The following is a 12491-nucleotide window of genomic DNA, read 5'->3' as shown; positions in this document are numbered from 1 at the left end:
TGATTCTTTGCATTTCTCATTTTTATATGGCCTCCATACAAATTCGCGAAAGTGCAATTGGGAAAGCTTTGTTTGCTAAACACGTCGACATGGGGTAGATAAACAAAAATGTAGCATACCCGCACTTGACGTTGTTTATATCAGAATTGTTCTTATTCGTGATTCTGTAAAATCGAATCAAAGGTCCGATCGATCGAGCTGGTTTGTACCTCATCAAAGCCACGTTGCTAAAGGAAACGCTAATGTAGGTTTGCTTTTTATGATCGGTTTGAAATCTGCGACGTCCAGCTAGCTTAATGGCCTGCATAGCATTGGCCTTAGACTGATTCATCAGTTCTTTTGATGGAGAACCTATTAATTTATTGTCGCCTTGTTAGGTTCTACGTGTTATGGTGTACATTACAAAGGGGTTTTCATTAAAGTTCCGAATCACTTCTATACAGTAGATCCATGGGCAGTGTAATAGAGACATAGAAGCCGCACTGGCATCACATATATGTTTCTGCTGTAATAATTTCATGAAATAATAATTATCCACAACGTCATGATTCTAACTGCGTTGTTTTATGTATCGTACTATATATTTGAGTGTATATTATTTCAAAAGCTGCATATCTAATGCAAGGTCGAAATTCGACTTCATATCCAATGGGGATTTTCTTGTTGCTGTTTGTTTGTTTGTTTTTGTTTGAGCGACAGATCTACATGTTCGTTTACGGCAGTGCTGTATTATTAACAATGCGGTGCCTGCTCGTTGCTGTCATTTATGCTTTTTAAACAGGTTCATTATGTGCTCATGCTCAATTGCAGGGTCGTAACAACATGGACAGTGACCTGAGTCCACAGGATAAAAAAGACTTGGATAAGTTCATCAAGTTCTTTGCCTTAAAGGTGAGTAGATGCTTAAAAATAAATTAGAATGGCTTTTTTCTTGGTAGTTTTAAAATAAATCGAAGTTTTCTTGATTGTGTTCAACAACCGTTTCATTGTATTGTTGATGTGCTTGTAGACTGTTCAGGTGATAGTCCAGGCTCGCCTTGGTGAGAAGATATGTACTCGCTCGTCTTCAACACCAACTGGCTCTGACTGGGTAAAGCGAACGTGTTTGTTTATTTATTTATTTATTTATCTATTTATTTATTTATTTTTGAGCGCAGATCGAACGTTTTTAATTGATTGGCTTTGTGTACATGTGTGCTCTGCACAATATGCAGGCACCGTTGTTAGTTTTAATTATCGGACCATATCCACAAATGAAATGTGCTGAGACTTTGCCACCACTGAGGGTCCCGCACGCAGCTCAGAAAGGCATGTGATATTTACAAACCCAAACCCAATGAAGTTGAGAGATTGTGTTCAACATAAATGAAAACAGAGTAAATTATTTGCAAATCATGTTCAACATGTATTTAATTGAATACACTACAATGAAAAAAAGATATTTTAAGTTTAAATTGACAAACTCGATTGTTTTTAGCAAATAATCACTAACTTAGCATTTTATGGCTTCAAGACATTCCCAAAAAGCTGGGACAGGGTAATGTTTGCCTCTGTGTTACATCACCTTTTATTTTAACAACATTCAAAAAACGTTTGGGAACTGAGGACACTAATTGTTGTAGCTTTGTAGGTGGAATACTTTCCCATTCTTACTTGATTTACAACTTCAGCTGTTCAACAGTCCAGGGTCTCCCTTGTCGTATTTTACGCTTCATAATGAGGCACATATTTTCAGTGGTAGACAGGTCTGGACTGTAGGCAGGCCAGTCTAGTAGTCATAATAATAATAATAATAATAATAGATTTTATTTATAAGCGCCTTTACAATAACAAATAACATACTACGCTGTTGTAACACATGCAGAATGTGTTTTGGCATTGTCTTACTGAAATGAGCAGGAGCGTCCATGAAACAGGCATTGCTTGGATGACAGCATTTGTTTCTTCAAAACGTGTATGTACCATTCAGCATTAACAGTGCCTTCACAGATGTCAAAATTACGTATGCCATTGGCACAAACATCTCTCTCACTCTTAAATCAGAGTGTAACTGCTTTGTTGAATTCAACTTAAAGGTTGTTTACATTGCTTGTGTTTCATTTTAAGTGTGGGTGTAATTTTTAAAAAAATAATTATTTTGTAGTTCAATTTAGCAATCAAAGACATCCCCGAAGTCACCCATGAAGCCAAGAAAGCATTGGCTGGCCAACTTCCAGGCGTGGGACACTCAATGTGCGTGGAGATCTCTCTAAAGACTTCGGAGGTAAAATCCTCATTTCTGTGGAATATATAAAAATAAAATACAAATCTAACAAGAAATGCAACGCAATTGCACATTGTGCAATAAGCATACAGTATAGCCCGTGGTCTTCTGTCACCGATATGCCCCGGCACGTCACCTGACTTCTCAACTCCCCATTGCTGTAGACAACCTCAGGTAAGAATTAGGGCCTCGCCAGTTTCAGCAGATGTTCAAGTATGTCGAAAAAAGCAGGACACAAAACTAATAATTTCAAATGGCAACTTTCTGGCTTTAAGAAACATTACCCCCCACCCCACCCAACCTACACCCCCCAAAAAAAGATGTAGTCAGCAAACATTACATTTTTGACCAAGCAGAGGAAAAGAAAATAGAGACTCACTTAATTCTGAGAAATAAATTATTAGAGGTGGTGCAACAAAGTAGTGGTGCTGTGTTGAAGTGTAGTTTTGCTGCTATTTTTGGGGGTTAGTTTTTCATGATTCCAATTTTTTTTCCCAGAATTGAGGGATTCCATTTTTTCCTCTCTGCTTGGTCTAAACCACAGGTGTCAAAGTCAAGGCCCGGGAGCCAGATCCGGGCCACCACGTCACTTTATGTGGCCTGCGAAAGCAAATTATCTGTGTCAACTTCCATTTAAATCTGTACCGAAATCTCAAATTGTCAGACGTAATAAATAACGGTAACATTTTGCAATAAGTTTCTTACCCTGTTTACACTCACTTGAGCAATAATCGAACAAATACTTGACTGATTTCAAAACTCGTCAGCCATAATTTTTTTTTCTTGTGTACAAGTAATAAATGTGATGATTGAACAGTTATTCTGCTTCACTGTCATAATGGCCCTCTGAGGGATGACGTAACTCCGAAGTGGTCCGTGACAAAAATTAGTTTGACACCCCTGGTCTAAACAAATACTAGTACTACCACATTTTTAATTTGATATCTTGTCATGTTTCTTAAAGCCCAATAGTTGTCGTTTTGAACTTACTTTAGTTTTGAGTCATACTATTATTTCTAAAAAAATTAAACCACTGAATGAACATCCTCAGAGACTGGTGATTCCACAATGTTTGCCAGGAGTTACAGAAGCTACGGTATAAAGAATTATACCGCCATAAAAATAGATGAAATACAATTTTGTCTTTTATGGACGGATGGGTGGCACAATTCCAATCATATCAGTTACTGGAATTTATAAATGTATTTTATTGCTTGGAGTGAAGTCAGTGAATAGATAAGCCACATGCTGTTTCCCAGAGTCCACTAACTTGCCTTGAATACTCAAGCAGCAACCAGCTATAGGAGAATAGGCGTGCTGCAGGTCTAGGGTGGGTAGGTGAATGAAGGCCTCAAACCTGTGCCTTCTGATTTAGTGCAAAGATTAAAACCGTGAAGCAATGTTAGTCAAGAGCGGACCAGCCCAACTGGACAATCATGTGCCTGTCTTTCATCCAGGGGGACTCGATGGAGTTAGAGACTTGGTGCCTGGAGATGAATGAAAAGTAAGATGGGTTTTTTTCTTACAAATGTAGGGGAAAAAATAAGGCCAAATTCATTTCAAGAAACATTTGTAGCTTATTTTTTTGAAAGAGAAAAACTGTCTGGAAAAATAGACGATATACATGGCTGTAGAGCAGGCGTGTCCAGCTCCGGGCCTGGAGGGCCACCGTCCTGCCTGTTTTCCATCTCTCCCGGCTGCAACACACTTGATTCAGCTGATCAAATCATCAGCCAGCTCTGAAGCAGCATTGGAACGATCCTGATGATTTGAATCAGCTGTCTTGCTCCTGGGAGAGCTGGAAAAAAGGCAGGACAAGTGACCTTTGAGGACTGAGTTTGGACACCCCTGCTGTCGTGGTACAAGATAGGGCCAGAAGTTCTGAAAATTGTTGTTTACCTTAAGTGACAGGAACATCACGATGCTTGGGGTAATTTTCTTTCCCATCACCTGAGACAACTCTCTCCTTCACTTCCTCATGTTCATTTGTAATGTGTTCACACATGGTGTCACCAAACAGCACAAGTGATTACTTGTCACAGGCAAATCATGACTGTGACTACAAGTTTGAAGACACCTGTGATGCTAAATAGAGGACACACCTTGGTTGAACATGTCCCCATGGTCAAATTAGTTTATTATTTTCTCGGGCACTCTAATTTTTGTCCAAACCTGTTGCACGATTTAAAAAAATAAATAAATCTGTTAGACCACTATTCAAAAGCATAGTGTGATTATCATTTGTCATCCGTATTGCACTGGTAGTGGGGTTTTTTTGGGGCGGGGGGGGGGGGGGTTGTCTTTCATTAATAGAGGGGTAACCAACAATTTTGTACACATGCATATGTGCTGATGAGACTGCAATGTAGCCACTTACATGTACAAATGGGATATACACCATCAGTGCCAGCCCGACATCATTGGAATGTGTTGATTAGTGAACACGCTTGCACATACTGAAACAACACAAATGAACATGTTAAAACAAATGCTGTAAATCTAGAGTATAGCGAAACTGTGGACAATTACACTGCATGTGGTCAAAGGATGATACATTAGAGGTGTGACCATCATCCAGAGGAGAGGTTGCCCTTCTTTAAATTAATTCCTATTTGTATTATAGTTGACAGCAGTCTTATTGTTGACTTCTGCTCTGCGGTACTGCTCGCGCATGCGTGAGATATATGTCCTTTGAGATGCACATTGAAATAGAGAGTGGGAAAAAAATAGGCATTCAGTCGTTATCAGCCGCTCTGACATTTGAATCCAACCCTAGAGGGCAGAAACAAAATGAGTCAACATATTTTTTTCCTCTGTAGGTGTGATAAGGACATTAAAGTGTCGTATACCGTCTACGACCGTTTGTCCGTCCTTCTCAAGTCTCTGCTGGCCGTCACGCGAGTAACGCCTGCCTACAAACTGTCCAGAAAGCAGGGACATGACTATGTGATATTATACAGGTGAGTTAACATCGTTTTGTCATCGCTTGTCACCCAACGTTCCGTCTGCTCATTGTTTTTGCCTCTTGTTTAGGATCTATTTTGGGGAAGTTCAGATGAGAGGATTAGGAGAAGGTAGTTGTTATTCGGCTGTGTGTTGTATTGTAGATGGTTACAATTCCTACCATCATCCAAAGATGATTTTTTTTGGAGTTTTTTTTTTTTTTTTTGCATCAATAGCTTGCTCAATCAAGTTGTTGCTCCTCATTTTTGAAGGTTTCCAGACGGTGCGTATTGGTGTTGTGGGAACCCCCGTTGGCACTGTGACACTTTCTTGTGCCTATCGCACCAATCTCGCTTTAATGTCCAACAGGTCGGTAGTGTTTACTGTCTCATGTGACTTTTCATATTGTAGCTGCCGTCATAGAATGTACAGTGAACGTGTTGCAAATGCATCTTGCTCTTGCAGACAGTTTGAGCGGTCTGTGCCCATCATGGGGATCATTGTGGACCACTTTGTGGACCCTCCCTGTGGCAGCCAGCGACCTGCAAATATGGGTCAGCCTTGCAACTACAGGTACCTAATACACTCATAAAAAGGGCTTTGAATGTTTCCTTTCCCAGCCTTTATCCAGCCAAGGCACATATTTTATTTTGAAAAAAAATCTCATACTAAACTACCCCCCAAAAATTTGTCAGGTAAAATATAACACAGTGAATTGAAATAATGGTCATCTCTCAATTTACTCACAAAAATCTGTGGAGTATTACAGCTGTCAAAAAGATGTAAGATAAGAAAACCTTTATTTGTCTCGCAATGGAGAAATTCCCAATTCACAGCAGCAAAATTATGAAAGGAAGAAGTAGAACAAAAATATATAGGAGCTGCTGGAAAGGCAGCCACTCTCACGGCGCCATTTTGAAGTCAAAATAACAAAAATAACACAACACAACACGTATGCGTGATTGATTTGCCTCCGCAATCATGCTAATTTGTGTTTGAATTCATTCCCCGTGAATACGAATACAAATTGTGTGGATTTGATTCGTTTTTCCTTTTCTTTTTTTTTACAACTCACTTTGTACTCACAAGGAAAAAAATTCAAACAAAATTTGCCACGTTGCGTGGTGGACCCCAAAAAAGCAGGCAGGAGGGAGGAGCAGGGTGAACTTGACGAATTGTATTTAAAACAAAGAAAACTAAATCCAAAGTCACAAACAAAAACCATCAATAACCAAAACACTACTAGAACAAACATGACAGCAGCAAAGGAACAGCAAGCAAACAAACAAACATGACAGTAGCAAAGAGCAACAATGACCCAACACCGAGTGTTCGGGCTGGGAGTCCTTTTAAAGCCCTAATTACCCATGACCAACAGGTGTGCAGCTGCCGGGGGAGCCCTACAGTGCCACCTGTTGGTCCCTAAACCGAATCATGACAAAATTATTACCATTAAGGATACTTCATTTCTTTTTCGCAGTTATCTTATTCCAGAAATATCTGGACATGTTTTGTTGGACACAAATCTGACATATGCAGGAATTAAAGAAAGTCACAGCCACATTATTCTTATTAAATAATACTTAACTGACCCATTAGCAAATTCCAATCCCCTCTGCCCCAGAGCACCAGACGATGATCATGGCGAAGCATTTGCAGGAGTTCAGGATTCACAGGAGGTTTGCACAACTTCCTTCTCCACTTCCCCGCCCTCCCAGGTAAGACGACAACCCCTCTCCCTTTTCCCTACTACACTTAAGTTGCTTGGATAAACCAATGTGCTGAAAAGATCAAACTCTTTCTCTACTCGCTTACTTGTTTTTCATGTCTCATTCTTTCCTCTTTTCTTCCCGCCACTGGACCGCTTTTCAGTGCATCTGTACACTCAGCCCTTCTCCTTCTAAACTGTCTAAGGCCCTTCCTCTGGACAATCCACAGTTTCCGCTGGTTCCCGGTCTTGTCACTCACACTGTGAGTCTACACTGGCACGTCTTTTTGTTTAGTTGGATTTCAGCCTGCTTACACTTGTGCTTTTATCGACCTTGACTCTTTTCCATCACGACTAACTTACTAACGACAGTACCGACAAGCGCAGTCAATACACACTGAATTTGACAAAGATTATTCATACGTCTGTTCTCTCATTTGTTTGCACATGTAGCTGTACAATTCCAGGCTATCCTACCAGCCTCCTGTTCTAGCGGGAACTACTGAGCTTTGCCATACTGCTGCCAATCCAAACCAGGTAACAATCGGAACGATAATTATACGGGATGACGATATTTGATCGTACCGATAATGTAAGGAGCAAACGCCTCCGCTTGCAAATCGGGCGCTGACAGGTTCCAGACAAACATTCAAGTTTATGCTCTTCAGACACTGCATGCCGGGAAGGAGGACGGGCTCATGTTGCATCCAGCGCAGCCTTATCATGCCACCGATGCACATCTGACACTTGAGCGCATGCCCAACACGCCTGCCAGCTGGTAATTGTAGATTGATGTCATTTCACAAATTCAATGATTTGATGATGTGATTTTTCTTTTCTTTTCTTTTTTTGGGTGGTAGTTTGGCTGCTGTCGTGTGTTGACCTCACGTGTTGTTTCTTTTCCCAGTGGAGACGACGACATTTTGTCCCACAGCGGAGAGGGAAGGAGGAGTGCTTCTCCCTCTGACCCAGTCGAGTCACTTAATGCATTGACGAGGAAAGTTGGAGCCTTTGTCAATAAGCCCAATACACGGGTAAGGAATATACAGTATATACACAACGAGAAAGAAAAAAAAGGATGATTCTACATAATGATGCAGCGGATATAAAAAGTGTACACGCCTCTGTTCAAATGCCAGGTCTTTATTTAGCTCAAATGGAAAAAAAAAAGTCCAGGGAAATAAAAATGAACAACTGAGGTGGTGATTGCACATGTGCAATCTGCAAATGTTGCTTTTTCGAAACACTGGGGCTTAGTCAAGGTTGATGGAATTATGAGTCGTTCCATCAAACGTCAGTGGCGTGATCTGAAGAGGGCTTGACTTGCAAATCATGTTCAACCTTGATTTATTGATGAATTGAATACACTGCAAAGACAAGATATGAAATATTGATAAAGTTGATTGTTTTTCAAATAATCATGAACTTGGAATTGTATGGCTGCACGCGTTCCAAATAAGCTGGAACAGGCGGCAAAAAGACCTGAGAAAGTGGACGAATGCTCATCAAACAGCTGTTTGGAATGCCCCACAGGTGAAAAGGGCGAACTAGGACCAGGTGGGTGGCTTTGTCGTAAAAGAGCGCGGGTCCTCGGCTGGCCTGCCTGCAGTCCAGACCCGTCTCCCATTGAAAATGTGTGGCGTTATGAAGCGTAACAAATACAACAATGGAGATCCTGGACAATTGAACAGCTGAAGCTGTACATCAAGCAAGAATGAGAAATAATTGCACCTACAAAGCTTCAACAATTGGTGTCCTCACTTCCCAAATGTCTTTTGAATGTTGTGAAAAGAAAACATGACCCTGCTCGAGCTTTTCTGGAACGCGTTGCAGCCATAAAACTCAAAGTTCATGATTATCTGCTAGAAACAATAGTTTCTCAGTTTGAACATTCAATATGTTGTCTTTGTAGTGTATTCAATGAAATCGAGGTTGGACATGATTTGCAAATCATTGTGTTCTGTTTTTATGTAGAACACAGCTTCCCAACTCTATTTGAATTAGGTTAGCATTTTTTAACAAACGCTCATGAAATGAAGATGTATTATAATATGTGAATTTCAGTTTTATGAAACACAAATGTTTTGGTTTTCTAAAAGCTTGGCTTGTGTGAAAAATTCAAGGCCATAAGTGAACCATGAAATAATATCAAGGACAGTAATATTTACATAAATGAGGGATGTGAACTGACTAAATGCTTTGACAGTCTTTATTAAATTGTTCAAGAAGGGAATATCGATTGTTTGGCATCTCTGTCAACGTGAAAGGGTCAAAAATGTTGGCGCAATTCACTTTTGCACCGGTGCACCCAGTCCAAAAAGTTTGTCTCGAGGCCTGTATGTGTCACTTCTCCATGGAGAAGCCATCAGGCGAAGATGGCTGAACTGGCTGTCTTCGATAAAGATCGCTGCCAAGAGTGCGGAGCAACAGAGTTCACGCTCCCTGAACTTTATTGATTGTCGAGTTCCCATTTTACATTTTTCAGGAGTCTCTATACTCCCAGCAGTCCCAGGCTGGAAAAAGTAACTATCGTGGCTTATGTCAAAAATAAAGCCCAAAAAAGTGTATTGCATCGTATAATCTTGATGCAACATTAGAAATGATGACCAAATATGTAGCTTTCAGCGCCGATACTTTTTTGGTGTGTTTTTAGCTATCGGCCTCGATGGACCTGCCATTTGCTGCATTTGCTCCTAGGGGCCTCGACTCTGAGGACAATGATCCAATGGTAAGCGTGGATGCCATGGGTTCACTCTGCATTGGCCCTGGCCCCCGACGACTTGAGAATGACATTACGTACGTCTGTGTGTATGTGTGCGTGTGTGCCAGGTCCATCCTCCAGACTCTCCTTCCTGCATGTCCCCTCTGCAGGCCAGCCTCCATTCTCAGGGCTCGGAGGGCTCAGGGCAGCACGATGACTTTGTCATGGTCGACTTTGTACGTCCGTCATCTCAACTCTTTGAGAAGTGCTGCAATTCCCTCCCGACTTGGTTCATGTATTATTTATTTTATTTTATTTTTTAGCGGCCCGCTTTCTCGAAAGACGACTTGATGCCGATGGATTTAGGAACGTTCTACAGGGAGTTTCAAAACCCTCCACAACTGGCCAGCCTCTCGCTTCACATCAGTTCCCAGTCGATGGCTGATGATCTCGTAGTATGTTTTTTTTTTTTTTTTTTTTTTTTAAACCTTTCGATGGCAAAATTCAGCAGTGTAATTTGTCACTAACAACAAGGTATGTGTGCAGGACTCGCTGCCAGAGAAACTGGCCATCTATGAGAGAAACATAGACGAGTTTGACGCCTTTGTGGATATGCTCCAGTAGAGTGACGTCATCAGCAAGCAAAAGAATTTATCGGCTGTCCTGCAAGACCCCACCAACTACGTATAAGTTTCTTCCCTGACATGTTTTGGTCCCAAAGCCAGTAGTGTCCCAGCTTGTACAGAACATTCACTGTATGTAGAACCTCTGACACGCACATGGGTCCTGCTTAAAATATTTCACCTAGTCACTTTAAGCATCCGTGCAGAAAAAAAAGCATGTACATCTTAATTCAATGTGCACCAAGTTAAAATCGGGGATGCAATTACCTTGAGAATGTGTTTTGCTTCACAGAGTAACTACAACACCTGCCAAAAATGGTGGAATCCCCACTCGCCGAGGATATTCATTCAGCCGTTGAAATTTGTAGAAAAGAAGCAGATGACAGACATGACACAAAACTAGAGTCATTTCAAATGGCGACTCTCTGGCTTCTTGCAAGCAAAAATGTGGTCGTCAGTAATACAGTTGTTACATTTTTAGACCAAGCAGAGAGAAAACAGTAAGGAATCACTCAATTCTGAGGAAATAATCTTGGAACAATGGGGGGGGGGGGGGACAGCAAAAGAACACTTAAACATACCACCTCTGGCTTTTTTGACAGCTTGATGTCTCGGGGGCATGGACTTTATTAAGTGATAACAGTACTCTTCATCAATCTGGCTCTCAACTTTCGCAGATTGCTTTTGCCAGATGTGCTTTGCAACTTGGAGCTTTGTCATGGACAGTTTTCTTCAAGGGAAAATTGTGCATTTATTGAAGATGAAATGCAGCAGGGCCTTTTGCCAGAGGCAGTCCAGCCCAGATTTGCACCCACGATGAACCAAACTGACACCAAACACCGTCACCAGGTGATTCCAAACTAGTTTTTCTCTGATGGGTGTAAACTGACTACATTTTTTTCCCCCTTGATTTCATTTAGCACTTAAAAGTGCAAAAGATACTGTTTGAAGACTGTAGTTTTTTTTTCTTCTCCCCCCCTGGCTACAAATTTAAACAAGTGGATGAACATCCTCTGAGACTGGTGATTCCACAATTTTTGCCGGGGGCTGTAGTTGCCTAAAGCGTTCAATCTTAAGCAAATGAAACTTTACACGCCGATTGCTCTAGCTCCAGGTTCCCAGCTGGTCTGTGGATTTGAATTGAGTGCATCCCAAAACACCTGGCACAATAGTGTTTGTTGTTCAGTCAGAGATTGACAGAAATCATGGGGGGGGGGGCCGTTAGCACTTAATACCTTACTACAACACACATCTTAAAGGGAAGTCAAGATTTTTCTTGACAATATTTTAATTACCCCCTCTAGTGTAAACACAGCATTCGGATTAACATGGCAGTTGTGGGATATGAAATTCAGCAGCAAAATCCACACGTTTCGAATCCATCTCAGGAGGCGGCCATTTTACGATTTGCTCCCGACTGGAAATAACATCACAGTGCCAAATAAAGGCTACCCCTCCCCCCTCCAGGTCACTGCCTTACTGGGTTTGGTCGTGCAGTCTGCTAGCCGACATTGCGTTCCAGAAAAGTCAGATTTATCCGACTGTACCAGTTGCGTCAATGCACTCCAGGCAAATGTAAACATAGATGGTTGATTGAGGCAAGTTGTTTTGTGGCTCAAAACACATTGTGACCTCTGGCAAACCTGCCATCATTATTCGCTTTATTTACCTAAATTCACAGAATAACTTCATGCAGGAAGATAGTAATATATCTTCACTCAGTCAGTACAAAAATACGTTATGTCACATAACTAAATTCATGTGATAAAGCCAAATATATTTTTCCAGTCTTTTAAATTAGATTTTGCCATTGACAGTCTGTCTACATAGGGGTCGCTCTTGCCCGGTTACGTCACAATGAAGCAACTATTGGCGTAGACATTTTAGTTTCTTCGACTTCGGTACTTGGACCTCCTATTTCAAGTGCCATTCCAGTGCACTTTTCTTGGTCGGAGGGATGGAAAACTGCCACAGTGAAGTCCTTTTTAGTTGACAGCAAGTGGCAGTGCAAGCCAAAATGGCAGTGTAAAGAAAAGTTTAGCCTTTTACGTAGTTTTGAGGCTGCTGTACCAATAGCATTTTCTGTGAGCTGTTGCACATTGGGGTAAATCAAAGTTTTCAGCAAGGTTCACGTCACATGATCTGGTTGAAAGCTTTAATGTAAATTTTACCTTGCTTGACGTCCCATTAAAAAGTTATGAGTCTCATTACCCGTATGCATTGCCTATGGAGTACCAAGTAAATATGAAACAA

General features: G+C 41.1%; 1 protein-coding gene across 2 annotated transcripts; it reads left to right on the top strand.

The window, feature by feature from the left end:
- The first annotated feature begins 74 nt into the window (after nucleotides 1–74).
- atg13 (ATG13 autophagy related 13 homolog (S. cerevisiae)) lies at nucleotides 75–12445 on the top strand. 2 transcript variants are annotated; one of them, XM_086126765.1, is made up of 18 exons: nucleotides 75–244; nucleotides 811–891; nucleotides 1010–1090; nucleotides 2144–2263; nucleotides 3721–3767; nucleotides 5083–5223; nucleotides 5297–5337; nucleotides 5479–5575; nucleotides 5672–5779; nucleotides 6831–6924; nucleotides 7079–7177; nucleotides 7368–7451; nucleotides 7583–7692; nucleotides 7822–7948; nucleotides 9568–9642; nucleotides 9744–9851; nucleotides 9939–10070; nucleotides 10162–12445. In XM_086126765.1, the coding sequence occupies exons 2-18, from the start codon at nucleotides 823–825 to the stop codon at nucleotides 10237–10239; spliced, it is 1611 nt and encodes a 536-aa protein (XP_085982891.1). In that variant the 5' UTR covers nucleotides 75–244; nucleotides 811–822; the 3' UTR covers nucleotides 10240–12445. The 2 variants fall into 2 exon arrangements, with proteins under 2 accessions (XP_085982891.1, XP_085982899.1); XM_086126773.1 differs by lacking the exon at nucleotides 7079–7177.
- The last annotated feature ends 46 nt before the right edge of the window (nucleotides 12446–12491 follow it).

This window comes from Hippocampus guttulatus, chromosome 1 (genome assembly GCF_054856545.1).
Source record: "Hippocampus guttulatus isolate MCC_2025c chromosome 1, RoL_Hgut_1.0, whole genome shotgun sequence".
NCBI classification, from domain to species: domain Eukaryota; kingdom Metazoa; phylum Chordata; class Actinopteri; order Syngnathiformes; family Syngnathidae; genus Hippocampus; species Hippocampus guttulatus.
The sequence above is the reverse complement of the archived record's forward strand: the minus strand, read 5'-3'. Positions and strand labels throughout refer to the sequence as shown.